Source organism: Pseudorca crassidens, chromosome 2 (assembly GCF_039906515.1).
Source record: "Pseudorca crassidens isolate mPseCra1 chromosome 2, mPseCra1.hap1, whole genome shotgun sequence".
Classification (NCBI taxonomy): Eukaryota; Metazoa; Chordata; class Mammalia; order Artiodactyla; family Delphinidae; genus Pseudorca; species Pseudorca crassidens.
This window is the reverse complement of record NC_090297.1, coordinates 53,157,861-53,184,297: the sequence shown is the minus strand read 5'-3', so window position 1 is coordinate 53,184,297 and position 26,437 is coordinate 53,157,861. Positions and strand designations below refer to the sequence as shown.

General features: G+C 35.9%; 1 protein-coding gene across 7 annotated transcripts in view; it reads left to right on the top strand.

Annotated features, from left to right (window-relative positions):
• Positions 1 to 26,437, top strand: part of DOCK7 (dedicator of cytokinesis 7) — a 208,106-nt gene that overhangs the window by 94,923 nt on the left and 86,746 nt on the right. For all 7 annotated transcript variants that reach the window (XR_010940861.1, XM_067726375.1, XM_067726373.1 and 4 more), the window contains 6 exons: positions 2,596 to 2,734; positions 3,683 to 3,784; positions 11,810 to 11,896; positions 16,096 to 16,327; positions 19,394 to 19,558; positions 21,981 to 22,150. Coding sequence is in view for 6 of the 7 variants with exons in the window: in XM_067726375.1 (XP_067582476.1) it covers positions 2,596 to 2,734; positions 3,683 to 3,784; positions 11,810 to 11,896; positions 16,096 to 16,327; positions 19,394 to 19,558; positions 21,981 to 22,150 (895 nt within the window). In the remaining variant the exon portion in view is untranslated. The remainder of the gene's footprint in view (positions 1 to 2,595; positions 2,735 to 3,682; positions 3,785 to 11,809; positions 11,897 to 16,095; positions 16,328 to 19,393; positions 19,559 to 21,980; positions 22,151 to 26,437) is intronic.

The following is a 26,437-nucleotide window of genomic DNA, read 5'->3' as shown; positions in this document are numbered from 1 at the left end:
AAAACTTTTCTTTCTCATGTTTATTTTATGACCCTCTCTTGGTTTCCTTTTATCCCTTTGAACACTTTTTTTTAATAGTAATTATTCTAATTTTTCTTTTTCTTTAAAACATAGGCCTTCCACACAAAATACGAAAGTTTTGCCTTTATCCTTCTTTTTCTATAATATTCTCCCCCTGTTTATTTTCTCTCATAACCTTCTTTCTGAGATACAGATGTGTATTTTCAGTGGCGTTTTAGGCGTATTCATTCGAGTGCCTGCTGCCTTCTCAATTTCCATGTATTTGTTGTCAACTCTCTTCCTAAGCCAATCGCTGTCTGACTCTTTATTTTGATTAATTGTACTACGATTTTTCCAGTTGCTCTGACTCAAAATGTAAGACATTCTTGCCTTCCTTCTTATTTTGTCTAATATACAATCATCTTTTACATCTTGATGATTGTATTTCTGCCTCATTACCAAGCATATCTTGTGCTGTCCTGTTTCTGGGCCTTTCTTGGATCTTATTTCTGTTGTAATACTGGTTCCCTCTAATTGAACTCCTACTCATACTTTAAGGCCCATATCATATATCTCTTCCTAAATGACAGTTCCCTGATCTAAAACTTGAAGTAATCAATTCAGCTCTGTTCTTGAAGCACTTAACCTTATTTGCTGTACACTAGGGGTCGGCAAACTTTTCTAAAAAGGGCCAAATAGTATATATTTTAGGCCTTGTGTGCCATCTGGTCTCTTGCAACTACTCAACCTTGCTGTTGTAGTGCAAAAGTAGCCATGTACAGTAAATTGCAAATAAATGGGCATGGCTGTCTTCCAATAAAATTTTATTTATGGACCCTGAAATTTGAATTTCATTTAATATCTCAAGTGAAATATTCTTTTGAATTTTTTTAAGCACTTAAAAATATAAAAATCATTTTTAGTTTGTAGGCTTTACAAATGAAGTAGTGGACTGGATTTGGCCTGTGGCCATAGTTTGCCAACCCCTGCTTTATAGCATAGCTATTGATATATGTGTGTCTTACTTATATTTCTACTGAATTATATATTTTTGAGGGTTATTTTTCTTATGTTCATCTTTAAAACCACCACAAAAGTAACACAGTGCTTAGCCTAATGGTGGGTAATTAAAAATACTTGTTGATGAATAACTTGTAGATGTTTAATTTTCCATAAGAGCCTTTACATAATATGATTTCAGGAAAGAAATGAACTAAAGCACTAGAAGCCAGAAAAGATATTTATAAAGAAGGTTGTATTTTCTAAAAGTATCTCAGTTTGTGGCTAGGTCTTTATTTTGTTGCTCTTAGCATTAGTAGAATTAAAATGATACAGTCTAACATTACTAGTAAATTCAACTTTCTCATAATTCAGTGGTGATTAGTGAGATCAGTAATAAGATCTATAGCATCTTTTATTCACCAAAGTCATCAAATTCTCAGATGGCTAGCATTAGCTACCTTTCTTACGGGTATTAAAAGCCTTATGCCACTTAATTTTTCTGTGATCAGATCTACACCTGTTAGCATTTTTGAGGCTTATTTGAGATGGAAGAATATTTGACATATTTAGCATCAGAGAAAAATCCCTAACTGGTGGGATGGGCTTCACTTTAAAGGTAGTTGGAACTATATGGTTTGGCTGTATTTTCATTGAATACAACAGAGAGATACTAACTGAATATGGGAGATGGGGATGCTAAGGTTCTATCCCTTTTAGGTCTATATCATAAATAGCAGCCATGCTATCTTATAAAAATGCTCTTAGGGCCCACTCTCAATGAATATTGAGATGCAAGTGCCATTGGTTTGATCAAATATGATATTTGTTGTATTCCTTAGTAGCTGGGAGCCCTTCTAAATGGTGGGGCACATTGCAATTTGTGGGGATTCCCTGATTTTTTCTTTTCTTTTTTCTCTTTTCCTTGTCCTTTTTTTTTTTTTTTTTTTTGTAAAGCTGTCAGTCAATACACAACTGTCCATGTTTAGGTAACATTTATTTCTTTAGCAATGGAATGATAGATATAAGACATTGCATAGAGAGCCCATCTTGATACCAAGTTGTCTAAAGATTCCTTTTTTCTTTCTTTCTTTCTTTTTTTTTTAACAAAAGGATAATACAATTTAGTCTTACTATGAAGCTGTACTCCTATAACAGAAAAATGTTTTTCTATGGTATGGTTATAAGATATACACTTATAAAAGCTCATTATTTTTTTTCTATGTAATATGTATCCAAATTGGTTTATAAATATAGAAAGCCTTGCCCTAGTCTCTTCTCTTATACAGTTTCCAATCTAATGAAGATTTCAGCATCAAGGTGGTGACTATTAATGAATTTTCAAATAGTAGGATTACTCAACCCATTAATAAAAATGGGATGAGAAATTTCAGAAACAGTGGCAGCTCCCTCATCTGGAAGTAGGGGTTAGTTACTTTACTTAAGAGCTTGGAAATAAAAATATTTTGGACTAGAAGAAAAATTAAGCATGAATCCTGAAATTAATTTTAAAATTACTCAAACATACAAATGCAATAATTGTTTATTTTGAACACATTACTGACTATTGATGTTTTGTTTTGTTTTTGTATGAAGGTCTCCTGATTTTCATGAAGAAATCAAGGTTAAACTCCCTGCTACTTTAACTGACCATCATCACTTGCTTTTTACTTTTTATCATGTTAGTTGTCAACAAAAACAAAATACTCCTCTTGAAACTCCTGTTGGATACACGGTAAGTATATTTTGTTAAATATTTAGCCCTTTGATCTTAAATATAATTAACAATATTTAAGATAATTGGTGTTCATTATTATTTGAGTATTCCTTATCTGATTCCCCATGTTCGTTAGGAAGGGTCATCATAACAAGAAAATTCTCAATATAGTTAACCAGTGTCATTAATTAACTAACTAACATGTGTAAACACTTAGGTGTTGGTCCTGATTATTGTATATTTACCCAACAGTACTGTGTAAATGTAACAGTTTTAAGTGTTCTTCAGAAGAAAATGGTTTGAACGTAAAATGATTAAAAGAGACCCTTGGCAATTAAAACCCTTTTTAATTGTCTTAATTAAAGCAATTAAAACGCCTGAGTATTTTTTGAAAATCATTACTATTGAATCACAAAAGTAAACCTAAGATGAATACATCAGAGTGTGCTACCACAATTTTGTCAGAAAGGCACGCCTTCACCTAAAAGAGAAAAACTAACATTTGATACATATCTTTTGTCTTCAGCTTATGACATGAATTTTTGCTAAATGTAAGAAAATAAGTTTATGTCATACTTCTTAGTTTTGTTTCCAACATTCTTACGTAATCAAATCTTTCTTTCCCTATTTACATTGACACTGTTACCCCAGTTTAAAATTGATTCACTTTGTGGCCTTTTCTACTTTCTATTACCAACTTTCCCTTGGATAATGAGGACCTGCTATAGATTTAAGTATTGCATAGTTAGTTGGTAATGTTTTGGGGATCCTCCTTAAATATTGTTGGGAAAACTTCTTTAGAGGAATTATGAAAACCTATTATTATTACCTGATAATTAAATCCCCTTGGTGTTTAGTGATGTGAAACGAATTTGGCTCATACCAAGTTCTAAAAACAGATTTTCCAAGTAATTACTTTTATAACAAACATATTTAAATTAATATTGTTTCCTTTTTATTTAAAAGTGGATACCGATGCTTCAGAATGGACGATTAAAGACTGGGCAGTTTTGCCTACCGGTCTCACTGGAAAAACCGCCACAGGCTTATTCTGTACTATCTCCTGAGGTCAGTTTCTCTCACATTGAAATTCTCCAGTTTGAATGAAATGGGCTTTTCATTACAAAGATAGTTTTCTCAAACTTGCTGTTTCTTCTCTCTCTAAGTATGTATATAGTGAAGTAATAATATTATTTTCCAAGGGACATTAGCAGCTTTGATGATGACATATGTGACTTGAAAGAAACAAAAACATTGGGAAAATCTCAATCAAGAATCAGTAGCCACTGTTCAAAAACCAAAGTGCCTTTTGAGAGAACGGTTACATGATGATTACCAATGTCTCTTAATGCTTTGACTACAATTGTTTGTAACCATTAATCTGAAATGTGTCTTGTGAATGTTCTCCTGGTGGCATTTATTTTTCATTATAGAACTTTAAAAGTTTTCACAAATAAATTTATATTGTTTTTAATTTAAAAAAAAAAGGCAATGTAAGGCTACTGCTCTGACCTCCTTTCTCACCATTCTCTGTCACTCTGCCCTGACTATATAGCACAGCGCCTTTGTTGTTCCTCATACATGAAGAGCACATTCCCATCTCAGGCCCTTTGTACTTTCCTTTGCTGGCAATGCTCTATCACAGGACCTGCTTTTTATTTAATTCAGATATCCACTCAAATATCCCCTCTTCAGAGAAGTCATCTATAATTACTTTGTTTTAAGTAGCAGCCTCCACCGCTTTTTATCCCTTTGTTTGTCCTCATAATACTTATCACTGGGACTTCCCTGGCAGTCCAGTGGTTAAGACTCTGCACTTCTACTGCAGGGGCTTGGGTTTGATCCCTGGTCAGGAACTAAGATCCCACATGCCGTGGGGCGCAGCCAAAAAAAAAAAAAACTTACCACTGACTTTATAGTTCATATATCTTTGTTTATTGTCTACAGAGTATAAGCTCCATGAGGTTAAGGACTTTGTCTTTCTTATGCATTGCTGTATCTACCAGTGCTTAGAATAGTGCTTGGCTCATAGTAGACAGTTAATGAATATTTATTAAATGAATGAATAAAGACCGTAGGAAAGAAATAGGACAGAAACCCCCCAACCCCCAAATCTTTCATTCAGTTTTCCAGGAACATATCTTTTCAGTAAAATAAATTAGTCTTCTGTCAGGGGTAGCATCGTATTTCAAAAGGAAATATATATATATATATATATTTTTTTTTGTGGTACGCGGGCCTCTCACTGTTGTGGCCTCTCCCGTTGCGGAGCACAGGCTCCGGATGCGCAGGCTCAGCGGCCATGGCTCACGGGCCCAGCCGCTCTGCGGCATGTGGGATCTTCCCGGCCGGGGCACGAACCTGTGTCCCCTGCATCGGCAGGCAGACTCTCAATCACTGCGCCACCAGGGAAGCCCCCAGAAGGAAATATTTTAAAAGAAAATATAATTTTATGGAAGTTATAGATTTGTTCTTAATTGATTTGCAGATTCAAGGTCAGCTTTCTAAAGGGGGAGGCTGATGGTTTTCTTCTAGCTACAACGTGTATGTTCATATATAAAGAATATGGTGATAATTTGGATTTGACTATAGATACATAGTATGGCTGATTGATATGTGATATTAAACTACCTGATTAAGTGCTTAAACTTTTGTATATTTTAATTACTATATTAAAAGAACAGTATATATTCTTAGCATCATTATTATATATATATATATATTTTTTTTTTTTTTTTTGCGGTACGCGGGCCTCCCACTGTTGTGGCCTACCCCGTTGCGGAGCACAGGCTCCGGATGCGCAGGCTTAGCCGCTCCGCGGCATGTGGGATCCTCCCGGACCGGGGCACGAACCCGTGTCCCCTGCATCGGCAGGCAGACTCTCAACCACTGCGCCACCAGGGAAGCCCCATTATTATATTTAAAGCATAGTATATATTAATTTTAGTGCTTAATTTAAAGCAAGTAAGAGATAAATACTTAAATATTTGACTTTTATAGGTCATTGCTTGATGCAATTTTGTCTTCACTTTCCTGGTTGAGGTTGAGCTCTCTTTGATTCAGAAAGTCAGAGAACTTCTGATATGTGTTAACTTCAACAGTTCTTTGGACCTTAGAATATGAAGCTTGCCATATAATCACACTTAGGTACTGAGAAACTAATTTCTGTAACTAGTGAACTATTGCTTTATTATATTTCACTCAGTGGTAATTTTCAGTGATAAATGGATCATTTTCTTCTTAACACTGGGTAAAAAGGAAGGTGAACCTTTGTTGGCTTTGTTTCACCACATTTTCTTGGTTTTCTGGTGTTTCCCCCTGAAGTTTTCATGTTCTTTTCACTCTGAACCTGTAAACACTCTTCCCAGGCAGGATCACTGACTGCAGTTCTGTGAACAGTACTCTCAGAGTGGTGTAGTATGTAACTTACAAGAGGACCAAGATGCTCCTGACTCCTACTGCTAGTTGATGAATCTTAAATCTGCATCTCTGCTCACTCATTTCTTGCCAGTTATTTGTCTGGTAAATTAAAAAGCCTAGTGATGTCTTTGCCAGGATGTTCTGTAGATATCTCAGACATAAAATGTCCCAAACTGGACTCATTCTTGTTGAATACTGTTGGAACTTTATGGTGAGAGGAAAACCTTGGCCCCCCAATATGCCTCAACAGAGTGATTCTAGTGAATTTATCTCAGTTCAGTGTCATCAGCTTTTCAGGATTAGTGTTTATTGGGCTCCAGGAAGCAGATTCATGCTTACAAGATTCATACAAGATTGACATATAGACTAGCATGGCAGTTTATCATCTCTATTTGCATAGGTATGCAAAGATCAGCATATAGGATATTTTTGAACTTAACAGCGGTTACACCTGAGGATAGTTATGCTTTTCAATTTTTTGTTATTTTAATAATATAATACACACTCATGAATCCACCACCCAATCCAAGAGCTAGAACACTGACAATAGTTTACATCACTTATGTGCTCCTCCCTTATTCCATACTCTTCTTCCTTCTAACTACAAAAAGCTAGGCTTTAAAAAAAATTGTGGTAAAATATACATAACATAAAATTTACCATTTTAACTATTTTTAAGTGTACAGTTCTGTGGTATTAAGTACATTCACATTGTTTTGAAAACTAGCCTCTTAAAACTACTTTTTTTTATTTCCAGCAAGAGCAAAAGTTTATTGAAAAGTTTATCTTCTTGGGCTTCCCTGGTGGCGCAGTGGTTGAGAGTCCGCCTGCCGATGCAGGGGACACAGGTTCATGCCCCGGTCCGGGAAGATCCCACATGCCGCAGAGCGGCTGGGCCCGTGAGCCATGGCCGCTGAGCCTGCGCGTCCAGAGCCTGTGCTCCGCAACGGGAGAGGCCACAACAGTGAGAGGCCCGCGTACCGCAAAAAAAAAAAAAAAAAAAAAGTGTATCTTCTTTAGAAATTTAACCAGAATATTCCATTCTGATTAATGGAGAATTTAGTGTATTACAAACATCAAAATATTAGGGGCAAATCAACACCTACCAAAATGTCTGGAATGGTGAATGGCCAGATGTGGTTGGAGGTTTCATGTACTGAACTTAAAAAAAAAAAATCTTCTGAGTTGGTTATACACCTGTATTTCCAATCATTTCTGGGAAGGTGGGGGCAGGGGGGTGAGCCAGGAATCAGATTTTGAGAATAAGAAACGTAGAGCTGCAAAGAGAGATGTTAACAAGGAAAGAAGTAAAATATTAGGGAGAAAAAAATGATTTAAAAAAAGTACTACAGAGTTAGGGTAAAATAAAACTGAGTATAAATGGTCTGTATGGTAAGGAAAAGAATTCCTTGGTGATCTCAGCCTATGTGGGTCAGAAATAAAGTGGGTGAGAGGCCATTTATTTTGTTGACTGAGATACCCTCAGACCATTTTTCTGTAAGGTTTTTTCCCCATAGAATCTTTTATTTTTTAAATTTAATTTTATTATTTTTTTATACAGCAGGTTCTTATTGGTTATCTATTTTATACATATTAATGTATATATGTCAATCCCAATCTCAATCACCCCCCACCCCAACCCCCCGGTAAAACTACTTTTTTTTTCAAAAATAAATTTATTTATTTATTTTTGGCTGTGCTGGGTCTTCGTTGCTGCGTGCAGGCTTTCTCTAGTTGCGGAGAGTGGAGGCTGCTCCTTCGTTGCGGTGCGCGCGCTTCTCATTGTGGTGGCTTCTCTTGTTGTGAAGCATGGGCTCTAGGCGCGTGGGCTTCTGTAGTTGTGGCACGCAGGCTCAGTAGTTGTGGCTCACAGGCTCTAGAGCACAGACTTAGCAGTTGTGGCGCACCGGCTTAGTTGCTCCGCGGCATGTGGGATCTTCCCGAGACCAGGGCTTGAACCCGTGTCCCCTGCATTGGCAGGCGGATTTTTAACCACTGCACCACCAGGGAAATCTCTAAAACTACTTTTTAATTGAGGTATATATGTGCCTAAAGAATACATTGTTTACTTTGCTTATTTTATGAATTTAATGAAAAGGTTATTATGCTATAAATAATCCTCTGAGACTTGCTTTTTTCATTCAGCATTATATTACTAAGATTTAATGTTTATTATCAAAATAAAATGTTCCTTCGGAATTTCATTGTACTTAGAATATAATCTAGATCTTTTTTCCTGCGACCTACAGGAAATCTCTGAAAGACCTGGGTTCTTCCACTTCTACAGCGTCATCTTCTACTACCACCACACCCCTTGTTCCGTGCTTACAGCTTCTTCCAAATTTTTTCCAGCCTCTCAGTCTTTGAATTTTGTCTTTCTTCTTCCTGATCTCCTCATGGCTGGAGTCTTTTCATTATATTTATTTCATTATATATTTCAAATAGCACTTCCTCAGAGGGGCTTTCCCTCACTCCATGAATTTTCAACCCTTCCTTCCTCCACACTGCTAATACAGTCTATCATTTTTAATCCATTTTCATTTACTAAATACTTATCACTATCTGAAATTCTTATTTTCTTTTTTTCTACAAGAGATGGGTAGTAAGCTCCCTGAGAGCAGATGTTATGTTTATCATGAAACCCTAGTACCTAGAAAACTGTGTAGAGACTTCAGTAAATATTTGTTGTATGAATTTAAAGAAGAAAATTACAGGATTATTGGTATTAGCAAAAAGTAAAAAATGGAAATTACCTGGATGTCTACCAAGGGTTTGTTTAATTAAATTTTTGTACAGCCATACAATGATACAGTAGTTAAGAGGAGTGATATAGATTTAAATATCCCAATGGGACATTTGTAATAAAAATATAAAAACAAACAAATAATGTCGTGACAACCAAACTCAATATGTAGATATATCAGCAACTGGGTGGAAATAGTTTGGAAAATATATACCAAATTTCGCTCTCAAAGGGGTGTGGGATTATGAAAGTTTTTTTGTTGTTGATTTTTTTTCTAATCTCATATACCTTTGAAAGGCAGTATAACATAATATCCAAAATTTCACTCCCAGCTCCCACTGACCTCAGGTGAGTTTCTTATTCTGCTGTGGACTAAATTGTTCTAACCCGCAATGTGATAGAATTTGGAGATGGGGCCTTTGGGAGGTAATTAGGTTAAATGAGGTCATGAGGATGGGTCCTCATGCTGGGATTAGTGCTCTGTAAGAAGAGACACCAGAGAGCTTGCTCTCTTGGCTGTGTGAGGACATAGTGAAAGGTGGTCATCTGCAAGCTAGGAAGGGGTTCTCACCAGAAACTGACCATGGTGGCGCCTCGATATTGGACTTTTCTAGTCTTCAGACCGTGAGAAAATAAATTTCTGTTATTTAAGCCACCCAGTATATGACATTTTGTTGTGGCAAACCGAGCTGATTAAGATAGTCTGTCTGCCTGAATTTTCTTATCTGTAAATTGAGGAGAATAATTAATGCCTACAATAATTGGGTTATGTTGATGACTGAATGATTAATCGTACGTAGAACATTTAGAATGGTACCAGGCACATGAAAAGTGCTAAAGAAGTGTCTGCTACTATTATGCCATTCCTATTGCCACACTATTTGTTAGAATATTTTAAGAGAGTAGTTCTTACTTTAGCATGCATCAAAATCACCTGGAGTGTTTGTAGTAACACCAGTTGTTTAACCTTACTCCCAGAGTTACTGATGAGGTGGGTCTGGGCTGGGGCTTGATTATTTACATTTCTTCAAGTGCCCAGAAGATATTGATGCTGCAGACTGTTTTTAAAGAAGTATGTGTTCACATTTTATTTGGATGTCCTTTTTTTAAAGCTGAAAATGAGTGTTTTGGGTTGAAAGAGCTAGTACTCTTTCTTGTGCTGAGTAGTTTCAATTTACTCCACCAGCGTTTGTTTCTTTTTTAAAGTTTCAATACCTGTATTATTTGCCTCAGTAAAGATATTGAATTTCTTACCTACTTAGTATTGAATTTCGTAATAGGAAACTTACTTTATTTGGTTTTATTTTCTTCATATAATAACAATATAAAACCATGGGAAAGAAATCCTATCTTCCTATATATGTATATATATATTTTGTTGTTTGTTTGTTTTGTTTTGTTTTGCTGAGACTTTCTATTTTTGTCATTTGTTTCAAGGATGTTTGTAATTGCTTGTGGAGCTTTTTTTTTCCCCTGATGGCTGTTTTAAACTCCTTGTCAGATCTGTCCAGTATCTAAATATTGATGTCTGTTGATTGTCTTTTCTCATTTAAGTTGACATTTTTCTGGTTCTTGGTATGATGTGTGATTTTTTGTTATATCCTGAACATTTTGGGTATTATGTTATGACTCTAGATCTTACATAAGTCTTGTGTTTTAGCAGTAGGAGGAGGTCCTGTTGCCAGGTGGAGGTAAAGATTCACATTCCCCACTCCACGTTGGGTTGGGAGCGGCTTATTATCGGGTGGAGGTAGGATTTCGGGCCTCAGTTGACACCTCCCTGGCTGTGAGGGTGAGGGGGAAACTTGTTACTTTTCCCTGATTGGCCTCCACTAACCCCACAATTAGTGGAGGTACTTTTTATCACTGGACTGGGACCAGTTCCCATCTCTGTCTTCTCTGATACCAGACAGTATTTGTGAGGGTGGGTTAGGGATTGAGGAACTTCATTATAGCCAGCTGAGGGTGGACACTTAGGCCCCTCACTCAGCCTGTGGAGGTGGAATGGGGCTGTGATTTGTTTCCTTGTGTTTGGCCAGATTAGGGCAATTGTTGCATTTGACTAGAGGGAGCAGGCTTTTCCTGGAGTTCTTTTTTTTTTTTTGTCTGTTTCTTTTGGCAATTCTGGGTTGCCAGCTTCTCTAGCAACTAGCCCAGGATACATGAGGCAAAACTAAACCCCAGGAAACACTGCCTTATAGTTCCTTGTATCCTGAGGTCCCTAGCCTGTCTGCATCCTTCTTTCCCCTTTCAGTCTTTATGTTTATTTTCTGTATCATGTTCAGGGTTTCTAGCTGTACTCAGCAGGAAGAATAGAGAGAACTGATGTACTCCCTTTTAAAAATAATTTTTGTGATATGATTTTAATTAACACTGCTAGCAATTTATATCAGAAAAAAATGTTTTCTAATCCTTAAAACAATAGACTTCCTTTGCTTATGAATATTTTAAAACCCAATTAAAACATAATAGAAGTGTTTAAAATAAAGAAAATAGGATACTGTTAAGCCATTAAGATATTGTAGATGTGAAGTTATTGGCATGAAAAGAGATTCACAATGTAATAGGTGAAAAACAGGTTTCAATATAATATGTTTGATATATCACCTATGTAAGGGTGTATTTAAAAATACATGTGCATAAGGGAAGATCTGGAATGATATAAAGGTATATGTTTCTGGGAAGATAGAATTTTGAGTGTATATTTTCTGCCTTTTGCTCCTTGAGCCTTTTACTTCTCTTGTAGGAAACATATTGATTTTTCTAATAAGAACAAAATATAAGTTCTACATTTATTTGTAGTGCATAAAATATATTTCCACAGTATTTTTTCTCATTGAGATATTGTAATTTTTTTTCATAATTCACATTTGTTTCAGAATTCATAATCAAGTTAAGCATCTGTGGTCATTGTATTCAATATCTTATAGGTTCCTCTACCTGGCATGAAATGGGTAGATAATCACAAAGGTGTTTTTAATGTTGAAGTTGTTGCTGTTTCATCTATCCATACACAGGTAAGTGAGTTTTAATAATTTTTGTGATCAAATTTCACTTAAATGAATTGAACATTTTGTCTAGAACTTAAATCAGTTTTGTCTGCTATAAGATTTATGAGACTATATATCAGTTAAAAATGTATAGGTTTGGAAGTTACTTTTTAAAGGAATCAATAAAATATCATTTAATGTGAACAAAAGCAAATATTTTGCTTTTCAAAATGTTATTGACTTCATTTTGAAAATTAAGTGATTTTTTTTTCTAAGTTTCTAGAATATAGCAGAATAATTAGAGTTGAAAAACCATCATCCAGCTCGTTTTACTTCTCATAGACTTAGATATTTCAAATGGAAAGGGTTCTTAGGGATCACCATATTTTTCACTATATTTCTGGAATGTGTCAAGCTCTTTTCAAAGCCTTTGTATTTACTCTTTCTTTAGCCGGAATGCTTTTCCTTCTCACATTCATTTGACTTCTCTTCATTAAGGCTTCTCCTTACCTCAGACAAGCCTTTGCTGGTGACTCTTAAACATAGCAGCTCCATCACTCTGTATCGTCTGACCCTGTACTCCTTACTGCTTCTTATTTTCGTTTGCGTGCTCTTGCACTTTTGCTTTCTCTCACTGTGTGTGTGTGTGTGTGTACATATAAAGGCATTCATATCCTTTGTTTATTGGTTCTTTCCCCCATTAGACTGTAAACTCTGTGAGGTCAGGGGCGTTGTTACCTGTGAAGGAAAGAGCCTGCCCTTAAAGTACCTTACAGTGAAATAGGAGGAAGTGCAAAAATAATTATAATAAAACTAGTATTATGTTAGATATATGAACTAAATCCTTTCAAGTACAGAGAGAGAGTTGTTTGTTTTGCTGGGAACTGAGTTGCATTGGTAAGTAGGCATTTACCATACAGAGAGAGGGTAGACAATGCAATTGGTAAAAAGCAAGTGCAAAGAGGCAGTAATCTGCCGAAGGAAGGGTAATTAATCTGGTGTGACTGCAGTTTAAAGTATGTGGGAAATCATGGTATATGAGCATAGAAGACCAGGCTGGTAAAAGATTATGAAGGACCTTGAATGCCACAGAATTTAGGGTGTGTGGTGATTTCTAACGTAAATAGTAAGTGTGAGAGAAGTAAATTTGGGAGCATACTAAGGGAGATAAATTATCGGGCTATAATGAGTTTATTTTTGAGTTTGAAGTGCCTGGGCACTTCAGATGAAGATGTCCTATAGGCAGTTGTGATTAATTAGGAGTTTAGGTTTGGGGGGTAACAGAATAAATGTGATAGCTGAAACTGTACTAGTGAATGTGATTTTCCAGGGAGAAAATGTAGAGTGAGAAGAGGCGGGTGTTCAAAATAGAATATGTGGGTTCTCCAACTTGAAAAGGCAAGGGGTGGTATGCAGGGGTTTCCAAGGCCACCTTTAAGTTCTGTTATTTTCTAGCAGAACTCACAGGACTCAGCGTATAGTCATATTCGCAGCTGTGATTTATTTTAGTGAAAGATATAAAGAAAAATAAGGTAAGGGGAAAGAGGTCAAGTCTAGATGAAATAGGACACAGGCTTCCAAGAGTTTTCTCCTATGAAGTCATAGAGGATAAATTGAAACAGCACATGTGAAATGTTGTCTACCAGGGAAGCTCAGTTCCCAGAGTTTTTGCCATAGGCTTGTCTCGTAGACACCCTCTGCCTAACACATACCAAAATCCTAGATTTGCAAAAGGAAAGCAGGTATTAAGCATAAACCATATTGCTTGCACAAACAGTTTAGGTATAGTGAGCAATCGCCTATCAGTGGGAACCCTCCTGAAATCCAAGTTCCCAGATGCCAGCCAAGGGCCAACCTTGTAAGCAGGCCTTTGAAATGTCTTAAGCTTGCTATGTTAACTGTTTTCTGCACAGTGAGGTAGGGAAAGTAAAAAGACAGGGTGCTCTATATCACGTTTTAAAACAACAGCAAAGGACTTCCCTGGTGGCGCAGTGGTTAAGAATCCTCCTGCCAATGCAGGAAACATGGGTTTGATCCCTGGTCCGGGAAGATCCCACATGCCGTGGAGCATCTAAGCCCGTGCGCCACAACTACTGAGCCTGCACTCTAGAGCCCATGAGCCACAACTACTGAGCCCGTGTGCTGCAACTGCTGAAGCCCATGTGCCCTACAGCCTGTGCGCCACAGCTACTGAGCCCACGTGCCGCAACTACTGAAGCCCACATGCTCTAGGGCCTGCGTGCCGCAACTACTGAGCCCATGTGCTGCAAATACTGAAGCCGGCGTGCCTAGAGCCCGTGCTCTGTAACAGGAGAAGCCACCGCAATGAGAAGCCCGTGCACTGCAACCAAGAGTGGCCCCCGCTCACTGCAACTAGAGAAAGGCCACGCGCAGCAACGGAGACCCAGCACAGCCAAGAAAAAAACAAACAAACAAACAGCAAAAAGGTAGTATATACATTTTATTTAGCAGTATGCAGGTAGATCCTAGTAAAATAATGCTCCAGTGGAGTTTTTACTTTTCTGTTGTTAGATATGCTTATGTTTCCTATAGACCTTATTCTTCTGATAATGAGAAGGTTGACATTATAGTATACTGTTTAAATATATTCCTTCCCTTAATAAAATTATTCTTAATATCACATGATATCTTCTTAAGTATACAAATACATTATTTTTCAATGTTTTTTTGAATCCTGTAATCATTGTTAGTGTTCTCTTTTTCTAGTGTTGGTAATATATTTGTGTTTTACTCCTGGCTTTATTTTTATGGAGGCAGGTAGATACATGTATTGTCTTAATGTAACAAGGAAGGACTTGGGGCAAAATATTTCATAGAGATGATTTAGAATCTATAGAATGTAGAGGAAGAATAGAGTGGAAGTGTCTAGTGTGTAGCCCCCTGACATTCACAGTCCTGTGACTGAAACTCAAAAGCTTATAAAATTTTACAACTCTGTAATATAATTTTATCATGTGTTATAATCTTTTTTAAAGGATCAATTGAAGACAATAAATGTTTTTTATGATGTTTTGTACTTTGCTTGTAGGTGCTTTGAAATTTACTGGATATATAGTTAGAATTCAATAGAATTATTTTTATTCATTTAAAACATATAAAATTAGAACAGTATTAAAATTATAAATGTGAAGTTGTTTAGCATTACTGCCTTTTCTTAAAGTTTATTTTCATTGTTAACTAAGTAAAAGTCTTCCCAGAGTTTCAGTAGCCTTTTTCTCACATCCATTGGTCAGAACTCGGTCATCTGTAGATATAAAGGAGGCTCAAAGAGCAGGCACATTACTGCTTTAAATAAGATTGTGGTTCTATCAGTGTAGAAGGAGGTTAAATAATAGCAGTTAGGATTTAGTCAGGAGATAGAAACTGCCAGTAATTTGAGTGGAGAAAACCTGCAAATAAATAATGGTTAACTAAGTTAAAGGTGATTCACTACTAAATGGGTTAAAAGAGAATTCTGATTGTAACAAAGATAGCAATTGCAGAAAGTGGTAAGGGAGGAAGGAACCTAGAAACCTAGAGCAAGATCTTGAAGGATGTGAGTCAGACCTCTGAGGAGAGGACACCGCTGCTACAGGAACACAGTGCCTGCCATGCTGTAGTATTGAGGAAGCTTGGTAGAGAGCTCCTGCTGTGGAACTGTGAGAGCCACCACTGCTGCCCATGTCCCTCACCTCTGAGCCACAGCATGCACGTCTACTCGCTGCCATTAGGAAAGCAAACAGGAGGAAGAAGATTCCCTTCTAACTCCTCAAGACTAGCAGACTGTTTCCCATACCCTCTGTTGTCAGAGCCTATCACAAGCCAGCTGACAAAGGACAAATGTAGTTTGAAGAGTCTAGCTCCAGAATTACAAAATGTGGAAAAGATAGTGGGTTTGGATGGAGCTAAGAGGTAATAAATTAATAATGGGCTCAGGTAGGTTACTGACACACTCGCCATTATAATTGAGCTCTAAAACAATAAGGCAGACTCACACTGGAAAAAGAAATCCTAATATCAACAGTTTTTTTGAGTAATCAATAGTATTTGAAGTGGCTACTTTACAATAATAGCTGAGAATAGATGTATTTAATTGGAAACAATGTTTGTATATACGAATATGTACTTTTTTGTATTATCAATTAATATGAGATATCAGTGGTCCATAGTTTGTGGAATGTGTGAAGTTATAATTGTTTAGTGCCTCTGTTCATTCTTTGTTTTAGGATCCTTATCTTGATAAGTTTTTTGCTCTGGTGAATGCTCTGGATGAACACATGTTCCCAGTCCGAATTGGAGACATGCGAATCATGGAAAATAACTTAGAAAATGAATTGAAGAGCAGTATTGCAGCATTGAATTCATCTCAGTTGGAACCAGTGGTCCGATTTCTTTATCTTCTGCTTGATAAACTGATACTTTTAGTTGTTAGACCTCCTGTCATTGCTGGCCAAATAGGTAATTTACCTATGTTGGGGGAATCATGAAATTTATCATGCAACATTTCTAACTTTTACAGAAACACACTCATGATTCCTTTTTGCCATCTCTATAAGGACTGTGTTTGACTTTGTGGGGCGTTGTTACTTACTTGTTTCTAATGCTGGAAAATAACTTTCTTTTGTTTCTATAAAATGTGCCATATAGACTTTTACTCAAATTATGAAAACAAATTTATTTATTCACTCACCAAATATTTATTAAGCACTTAATATGTACCATACAGTGATAGGCACTGACAAAGGCATGGTTTCTGATTTTAAGGATCTCATAGACTAGTTAAGAAAACATGCAACTGATAAATCATATTGTGTTTTACATGACTTATAATCTACATTTTCACTCATCTGCTATCCTCTATTTAATATAGCTATTATTCTCTTCGTTGACTCAAAATCTCTATCTTCTTTTTCTTGTGAGTTTTTCTTGAAGGAGAGGTATTTAGGTTTCCTACCTTTTTTCCAAGATTCATTCCTTTACTTTTGCTAACAGCTTCCACCCAATCCTGCAAAGTAGTTGAGTTTGTGAGAAATTTCAGCTAACTTGTTATAGAAGTTTTGTATTAAGTGGTGGCACAAAGGAGAATAGTATTCAACTCCTTGAGATTTTTTTAGGGACACTTGTAAGTAGAGGTGATTCTTGGGTTGAACATTTAAAGATGAGTAGGAGTCTGGCAGGTAAATAACTAGCCCAGGGAAATGAAACAGTATGTGTATAGTACACAAACAGATAAACTAACCTGGAAATTTTGGGGGAATTACAAGTAATTAGTTATGAATTGAAGGGTTAGTGATTAGAGATGATATTGGTCGTAGGGGAGATGAAGTAGGGTCCTTGACACATTAGGAAATTGGACTATTATTCTGTAAGAATCAATAGCCTTTGAAGGATCTGGTCTTAATCAGAAAAGTAATGTGACTAGGTTGGCTTTTATAAGGATGATTTTGCACGGAGGTAGATTGAAAGTGAGAAAATCTGGAGGCAGGCAGACAGATTTGAAATCTTGAATTTTATACAAAAAATTCTGTGGTCCTGATAAAAGACAGTGATGGTGGGATAGAGAAGAGAGGGTAGTTTAAGAGATATTGAAGAGATGTTGTAGAGAGTAATGTTACAGAAGTCATAGAAGGTTTTAAGAAAAAAAAGTTAACATTGTTCATTTTTGTAGATTGTATAGTAAAATAATCACAGTAGTAACAAACATTTCCACAACACTTACAGTGTACCAGGAATTGTGCTGTGTACTTTATTTATATTAATGTATGAAATCTTTACAACTCTAGGTATAGGTATGAATTTCATGATTTCATGAATAAAATGATGAACATACGCTTAAAAATTTACCTAAGGGGCTTCCCTGGTGGTGCAGTGGTTGAGAGTCCGCCTGCTGATGCAGGGGACACGGGTTCATGCCCCGGTCTGGGAATATCCCACATGCCGCGGAGCGGCTAGCCCCGTGAGCCATGGCCGCTGAGCCTGTGCGTCCGGAGCCTGTGCTCCACAATGGGAGAGGCCACAACAGTGAGAGGCCCGCATACAGCCAAAAAAAAAAAAAAGAAAAAAAATTTACCTAAGGATTCAAACCCAAGTAACTGACTCTAGAGTCCCACTCTTATCTACTATACTGAAGAAGTGTCCACTGGTGAAATTAACGAGAATAGTCTTGGTCAAATAGTGAAAGTAGAAACCAGATTACAGAGAATTTAGTAATAAACAGCAGATGGTGAAAGGAATGCAAAAAGCTTATACTGTTTTGAGAAGTTTAGTTAGAAGAGGATGCAAGGTTGATTAGGGCATAAGAGTGGAGAGATTTGAGCATGTTTATATGCTTTGAGAATTTATATAGAGGTGCAAGAGATTTTAATTAATGAAGCAAGCATGTAGGACAAAAATTAAGGTGGATAGATCATTCTTATGTAGGAGACGATCACTGCTTCCTTTGGAAAGGAACTAAAAATTGTTTCAGATTCTGATAAATTTATAGTAAGAATTTCAGGACTTTCATGCTCTATAAATTTCTACTCTGAGATAAAAAGCAGGATTTGTGGAGAAGGGAGTAAAGTGGACCTAGTTTTGTGAAGGATTCTGATGGTTTGGAATAGCTACTATGAGGAAAAGGAAAAGGAGTCAACCAGGAACACAGGTAGGATTGCTAAACCCTGCTTAGGTTTCTCTCTTTCTAGTCTCTCTTCTAGTTCAGTATATATAGATTAATCTTCCTAAATGACCACTCTATCTGATATTTCCACTTTTAGGAAAACTTAATTGACCTCATTATCTGTTCATAAATTCCTGTCTTGATTAAATAAATCATAAAATGTGAGGCGCTATTGCTCAGAATGGCTGTTTGGATTATCCATTTATTCACTGAGCTACCAGAATTTCCCAATTTTTGCAAAATTCTTGTTATATACTAACTTGAATGGCTGGGTAGGTATTACTTAGCCTGGCATTTAATGTGCTATAGTCTTACCTCAACCTGGTTTTCTACCCTTTTTCCTTCTAATCCTTTTACAGAGCTACTCACTTCAATTAAGTTGCTTATCAACTCTTTTCTATTAATATTTTTAATAATCTACTTTTATTGGTAATTTTTATTTTATAAACAAAAGTAACATGTGCTCAATGTATGGTATTTAGTTTCTCAGAGTCATCTCTAAAATGAGAAGTTACTGCTCAAAGGTTATATGTAAGATAGATTTTTTACTTATCATGTGCTTTGTATTGTTTTACAAAGTAGTGGGTACTGTTTGATGATTCTTTTTTTCTCACTAAGCAAAGCCACATAGTTTTCATGTTAAATTAGTAAAATTAGTTTTTTCTCACTTTTTTAAGAAAAGTATTTTTGATTCAGTTAATACAGTATCATAAAGATACCATAAAATTAATATCAAATATCATCTTTATATGCTTACTGTGTGTAGTCACTATACTTAATGCATATAGTGAAGGCAAAACCTTGATCTTTTTGGAACTTACAGTCTAAAAAAGTTAATGGAAAAATATTTTCCTCCTTCTTAAAAGTAAATCTAGGTCAAGCATCATTTGAAGCCATGGCATCAATTATAAATCGGCTTCACAAAAACTTGGAAGGAAATCATGACCAGCATGGCAGAAGCAGCCTTCTCGCATCATATATCTATTATGTTTTTCGCCTACCGAATACTTACCCTAATTCACCATCACCAGGTATTTTATTCTTTTTACTAAGAAACTATCTTGCATAGATTATGTGTTCATAATAGGATTGAAATAATCTTGTAGTCCATGGTGTGATGCATTTATTCAATAGCAGACATTTGTTGAATGCCTGCTAAGTGCCATGGACTATGCTATGTACTGGAGTTAAAAGGATAAACAGGTTGTATTTTAAAGCATCATTATTTATACAGCTTCCTTTAAGTTGAATTAGAGAGATCTTGGTTGAATTAATTTTTGGAAATAAACCTTGAAAATAACTTCCGTCTCTGGAAGCATTTTATCATTCCCAGTTAAGATAAATAATTTAGAAAAATGGTACAGATGAACTGGTTTGCAAGGTAGAAATAGAGACACTGATGGACACCAAGGGGGGAAAGCGGGGCGGGGGGGAGGTGGTGGTGGTGGGATGAATTGGGAGATTGGGATTGACATATATACACCAATATGTATAAAATAGATAACTAATAAGAACCTGCTATATAAAAAATAAAATTAAAAAAAAGTTGCATCGCAAGGCATTATGGGTAAAATTGGAAGGAAGAGTATTTAAGAATCCCCACTGAGGTTCTCTGAGTCTATTTGAGGCTAATGCAGTCATCTCAGCTTGATTTATGATTATGTAGTCTGACATACGAACTGCTGTTTGTGAACAGTTTAATAAAAGGCTATTGCTCCAAATTCCAAATTAGCAGTGAGGGTGATTTCTATTAGAAAAGACATTTGTGGAGGATTTTGTTCTTGATACTTAATAAAGTGAGTTCTTTTTCTCAGTATAATACATGCTGTTGACTTGTGGCTCAGCTCTAGGGACCTGATGTTGTATTCAAAGAGTAAAAACATATCTCTGCTCATTGTTTATTTACTACATTTTGGGGTACATATGGCAAAGTTGTTTTCCTTACAGTTCCCAGTTCAGTTTTTTTCTCTTGATTATGTGTTAAAAATATGTGCATAAAGTTCCCCAGTATCTCAGTAAAAAAAAAAAAAGATAAATAGAATGTTATATTTGTCATTCAGAGTGCTATTGGACGTTAAAGAAGAAATACGATGGCTCAGTAGTTTCCTGGTAACCCTGTGAAACCTACAATACTGTAAAAGATTATCCTCTAGAAGAGTTCTGATCTCTTCATGGTCAATAAAATCATACAGCCTTTTTGAATATTAGAGCCCAGAGTAGCCACTTACTTTTGTTTTATATGACATCTGTGGTAGTGGTGGTGGTGGGGGATGTCTTAGTTTGAATCACTCTTTAGTTGTTCAGTTAGTAGGTTAATGATTATATTGTGCATACCTTTCAACCTGTTTACATATTTGTCTGTATGAGTCATCCATTCCTCACTAGTGATAATGGTAAGTGCCCTTTTCAGCTGTTGTCATTGTTAGCATTAACAATGGTGACAAGTAATTATGACATTCACTCTGAAAACTCGGCATAATAGTAATCTCAGTTTTAGCACGTTTTATTTCTTAATTGAAAAAGAGAGCTAATTGACTCTTAAAGTCTTGCTCATAATTTCCTATCTTGATTTCTAAAATTGTAGTACTTGAGTCTCTGAGTACATAAGTGACTGTGGACTGTATATAATGCTACTCCATTTACTGTTCCATTCAGTACACTATTAGAATTTCACAGATTTTGCAAAATGTCTTTTTTACATGCTGACCTGAAGACTACAAACTACTTAGTTGACAGGTGTGTGTCATTTGCAAATATGACACTCAGAAAGATTTCTTTAAAAAAGAAAAATGGAGATACAGTTGTTGGGTACTTTATGTTCATAGATCCTGGTTGAATAATGGTATCAGGCTTGATTTCAGACAAAAAGGGGATTCTTTGCTTTTTTTTGTATAACCTGGGCTTTTAGGAGAATTATCTTTAGTATACATTTATGTATGTATATTATAAAGTTGCCATTTTGTTATAGTTAAAATTGTCACTGATAAAGATAGAGACCTAAGCCATAGTTTCATTTAAGAGATATTGACAGGAAATTGGCTCTCCCTCTTAGTGACTGTGTTTCAAGGGGCAGAGCAGGAGGGGTGGGAAAAAAGGAAAAGATATTAGCTGGAGCATTTTGGGTCTTAGACACCCTCATATATAAGGAAAGGTAACGTTTGTGTATGTTTCTTATTACTTTTGTTTTTTATTGTACATGTAATAATCATAGAAACATTGAAGAGATAATGATTGTATTTATAATTCACATGGTTTTGTCAGCTGCTGTAAAATAAATTATCTTTGTATAGCTATCACTAGGTCTGGCGTGTTTTTCTTATTTATAGTATTTTCATTTAGAAATAAAAGCAATTTATGATCTTTGTGGAATTTTGTAAAGTGGAAGAGATTTTTTCAGGTCCTTTGCTGATTAATTTTTTGCTTAATTATATGTTATTTTATGTACACCTCTAGGTCCTGGGGGTTTGGGAGGATCAGTGCATTATGCCACAATGGCTAGATCTGCTGTGAGACCTGCAAGCCTTAATTTAAATCGTTCTCGGAGCCTTAGTAATAGTAATCCAGATATATCTGGAACTCCCACGTCACCAGATGATGAAGTACGGTCAATCATCGGCAGTAAGGTAAACTGAAGATACGCATCTATAAATTTGGTTTTCAGGTTGTGAACAAATGAGAAATGTCCAATGGTTTTACTTTTTCTTAATTTTAAAGTGTATTTGAGTTAGTAATAAGAAAGAAATTGTACGTTTCTATTCTATCAGTGAACACATAAATGTTTGATGTTTCTATTAAATGTTTCTGCTATTACAAACTGGTTTGTGCGCTCTGTTCAAGAATATCTGCCAAATTAAAACATTTGTGCAGGATGACCAGTCACATACGACTCATTGTCTGTCTGATTATCATGTGAAAAATGGTTAGATTGATTTTCTAGAGGATTAAAAGAGACCTGTGACTGCTGTGTAGTTGGGACATACTATCAACTTAAAATATGAGCCTCCCTTCTCCAAAAATATCAAGAACAATGATTAACAATTAATAGAGCTACATTTCACATGGAAAACTCTATGTAAGATGCACCAGTATTAGAAAAATATGATTTATTTAGTCATGGTTAGTGATTATCCCAGACAATAAGGGAGAGGCCAGCCAATATAAGATCCAGCTATATTTTATGTAAGCATCAATCTTTATTACCCCCCAAAATATACTTAAGGAACAAGTAGTCATTACCTTTCTATAGTTAAAGTACAAAAATAACTCAGAGTTTGAAAAATCAAAGTGGAAAAAAAGAACAGTAAGACTGAGGCCAAGAAATCACATTATGCTGGGTTTTGACCAAACCATTTTAAATTGATTTTTTGCTATTAGAAAGAAGGAAGATACCTTTGTTATGGAATCACAGCCAACTTTTCTTTGGCATTTTAGTCTGTTAATTAGGATATGAGGAAGAATTAGTAAACGTGTTCTGGGGTCTGTGTTTAACCCTTAGCCTGAACTAAATAGACCTTATTATTTTTTTAATGATCTGAGCTTGTTTGTGTGAAATACTTGAATATGGATCAAACACATCAGAATTACTTAAATCTACTCATATAGTTACAGAAATTTTACATTCAGACACTTCTAATAAACTTTAGCATTGCGCATTTTAAAGTACCTTTTACGTAATTTGAAAGTAATTTCTCACAGATCAGAAATACATTTTTTAAAGTAATTTCTTACAGATAAAAAAAATATTTTGTAGCCTTATAATTTAAAAAATAAATTAAACATGAATTTCAATAACTTAAAGATCCAAATGGGTGTTACTCTAATTAAACAAACTTTCACTTTTTGTGAACTTTTGAGAAAATGATGTTCAGATGTATTTACATGGTTACTGCAGAGTAACCTGAGTAATATAGGAATTACAAAAGAGACGGCTTTTCTCCCTCCACATATCTTTCCATGTCTAGGAAGAGAAGGTTTTTTATCCTTGTCTTCATTCTTGATCTTTTCTCATTGTAATGGAGGTAATACTTAACATAATTTACGTACGTAAATACAGTTCTTCAGTGGAATGAATCTCATTTGTGAATTATAAGAAATTTTCCTATTAAAGAGCTTTAGACGCCATTTTTCTCAAGGTTCTACTTTTGAAACATCTCTTAATTTCTGTAAGATTTGCATTATGCTTCATTTAGCATAATTCTAGAGTTTTCCTTTATATATGATGTATTTGATAGATTATAACATCAAGATTTAGAACAAAAGTGTACATGTATTGGAATGATTATTTGTCTTTTTTCAAGTGGTTCATAAAATGGGACATAATAATGATGTAAACTTGCTTCTGGTACTATATACATAAACTTTTGAGAAAGCCGTCATAAGATGAGACTTTGTCTTATGACAATACAGTCTTGTCCTAATCAAATTTTATTCAAATGGTTTTTGTGTGTTCTTTTTTTTTTCTTTTAGTTGCATTATTTTTAATTAGTTTTTTTGTTTTTTTGCGGTACGCGGGCCTTGCACTGTTGTGGCCTCTCCCGTTGCGGAGCACAGGCTCCGGACGCGCAGGCTCAGCGGCCATGGCTCACGGGCCCAGCCGCTCCGCGGCATGTGGGATCTTCCCAGACCAGGGCACGAACCCGCGTCCCCTGCGTCGGCAGGCAGACTCTCAACCACTGTGCCACCAGGGAAGCCTCCTGGTTGCATTATTTTTGATAGCTACCTACCTTCATTTTGGACTATCATTTAGTCATAATCCCTAATAATAATGGTGTATAATTTTATCTCATTGAAAAATTATAAGGAATCTGAAGTTTATTTATAGCTACTCTTTATTTATTCTGATTTTATTGGCTTGGATATTAGAGAAACTCTTCTTTAATGATTTTTGTCTTTCACTCTGCCTTAGCCATGGTCATACCCTTAGTCTTGTCATGATGAATAACTTTAATCCTCATTATCTCAATTTCATGCATCTTGTTCTCTAACCATTAGCTCATATTTTTCTGCCTGATACCCCAACTCCAACAATTTCTCTGCTCAGCAACCTCCAATCACTTGATCGTATGACCTTTTTACTGTACCTCACGCCCCTGATGTTCTTTCTTCCAATTTAGCCGGCTTAAATTCCATGATCAATCATTATAATTATTACCATTATAAACAAACGTCAATTCCCTTATCTTTCCCTTACTTCATTTTACTTGCTTAGCCAAACCTCAAACCATAGCTGAATTCAGTTGACTGCCTGTGCCGTTAAACATGCTTTGAGAAATGCCATGATAACTGGTCTCATTTGAAATTAAAGGCCATGAACCTCAAGAGAGCCCTTAATGCTGTCAAGCAATTATACCATATTTCTTTATTCCATTTACTTTCCCATTCTCCCAGAAAAAGGCTTAATGCCTTCTTTGGTACCTCAAACCCTCTAACAGCTCCCCACCAGTCCCCCTCCTCACTTTATCTCCTACTTCATTAAGAAAATTGAGGCCATCAGAAGAAAACTTTTGTCACCTTTGACCATCACATCTACCTACCCACTGCCATCTACTACTACCTACTACTTAAAACTCTGCTATAGATGAACTGTCCATTTCCCTAAGTCCATTCCCTGTTTGTATACAACCACCTATCCCCTTTCACCTACTCAAGATCCTCACTCCAGCAGTTCTTTCATAACTGTTCTACATCATCAGTTTCTCCCCATCTACTAAATCAACCCATCCCATAAAATGGGATAAAAAATATTTTTTTTTAAATTTCTCTCATAAAAAAATCTCCTCTCTAGTATTTCTGCTGGTAGCTTCTTCATCATTTCTCTGCTACCTTTTGTAGTAGAATTCCTTAGAAGAGCTTTCCATACTTGCTGTCTCCAATTCTTTTACTCTCGTTCTTTAACTCCTGTTACCCTACTTCAAACATATTCCTTGGATCTTCAGCCCATACTGCCCTTCTAATGCCCCCAGTGCTCTCCATGTTCTTAAATCCGAAGGTTAAATCTCAACACTTGGCTGAATTTACCTTACAGCAGCTTTTGACACAGTTAATTCTCCAATTTACTCTATTTACTTAGCTTCTAGGGCACTACACTCTCTTGATTTTCCTCTTTACTGATTATACCTTTTCAGTCTCCTTTGTAGATTCTTCTTTTTCTGATCTCTTAATTTGGAAGTGTCCCAGGCCTCTGTCCTTATTTCTTGTCTTCTCTTGTCTTGTTTTCTCTTTTCTCTACACTCACTCACTTCATGATCTTATGAAGTCCTGTTGTTGTAAGTATCACTTTATGCTGATATCTCACAAAAATTATATTTCAAGTACAGATCTCTCTCTGGAATTCTAAACTCAGCTGCCTTTTGTAAATCCTTTAGTTCAGATTTGCATATATGTTAAAGGTAGAGCCACTTCTCATCACCTCTAGTACTGCCATTTAGTCTGAACTACCATCATCTCTTCCTGAATTAATGTAATAGTCTTAAAGATGGTTTCCCTCCTTCCAAACTGCACTCACTTCACAACATAGCAACCAGAATGCTGCTTTAAAAACTTAAGTTACAAATAAACAAAACTTAAGTTGGATTATGTCATATCTCTGAGCAAGATCCTATGACTAACTCCTTTACCTCTTTTAAGTCTGTACTCAGAGAACTACCTTCTCCATGGGGTCTCCTCTGACCACTTATTTAAATGTATAGGTGTGTCTTTCTCCTTAGCCTTGTCCCAGGGACTTCTTATCCCCTTACTCTGTTTCTTTGACTCATAACATTTACTACCTTTTAATGTAACATATAAATTAGTTACCTGTTACATTAATTTTTTAGTGTTTGTCTCCCTTTATTAGAGTATAAGCTCCATGAGGGCAGAGATATTTGTTCACTGATGTATCCAAAGCAACTATAATGTCCAGCATATGAAAA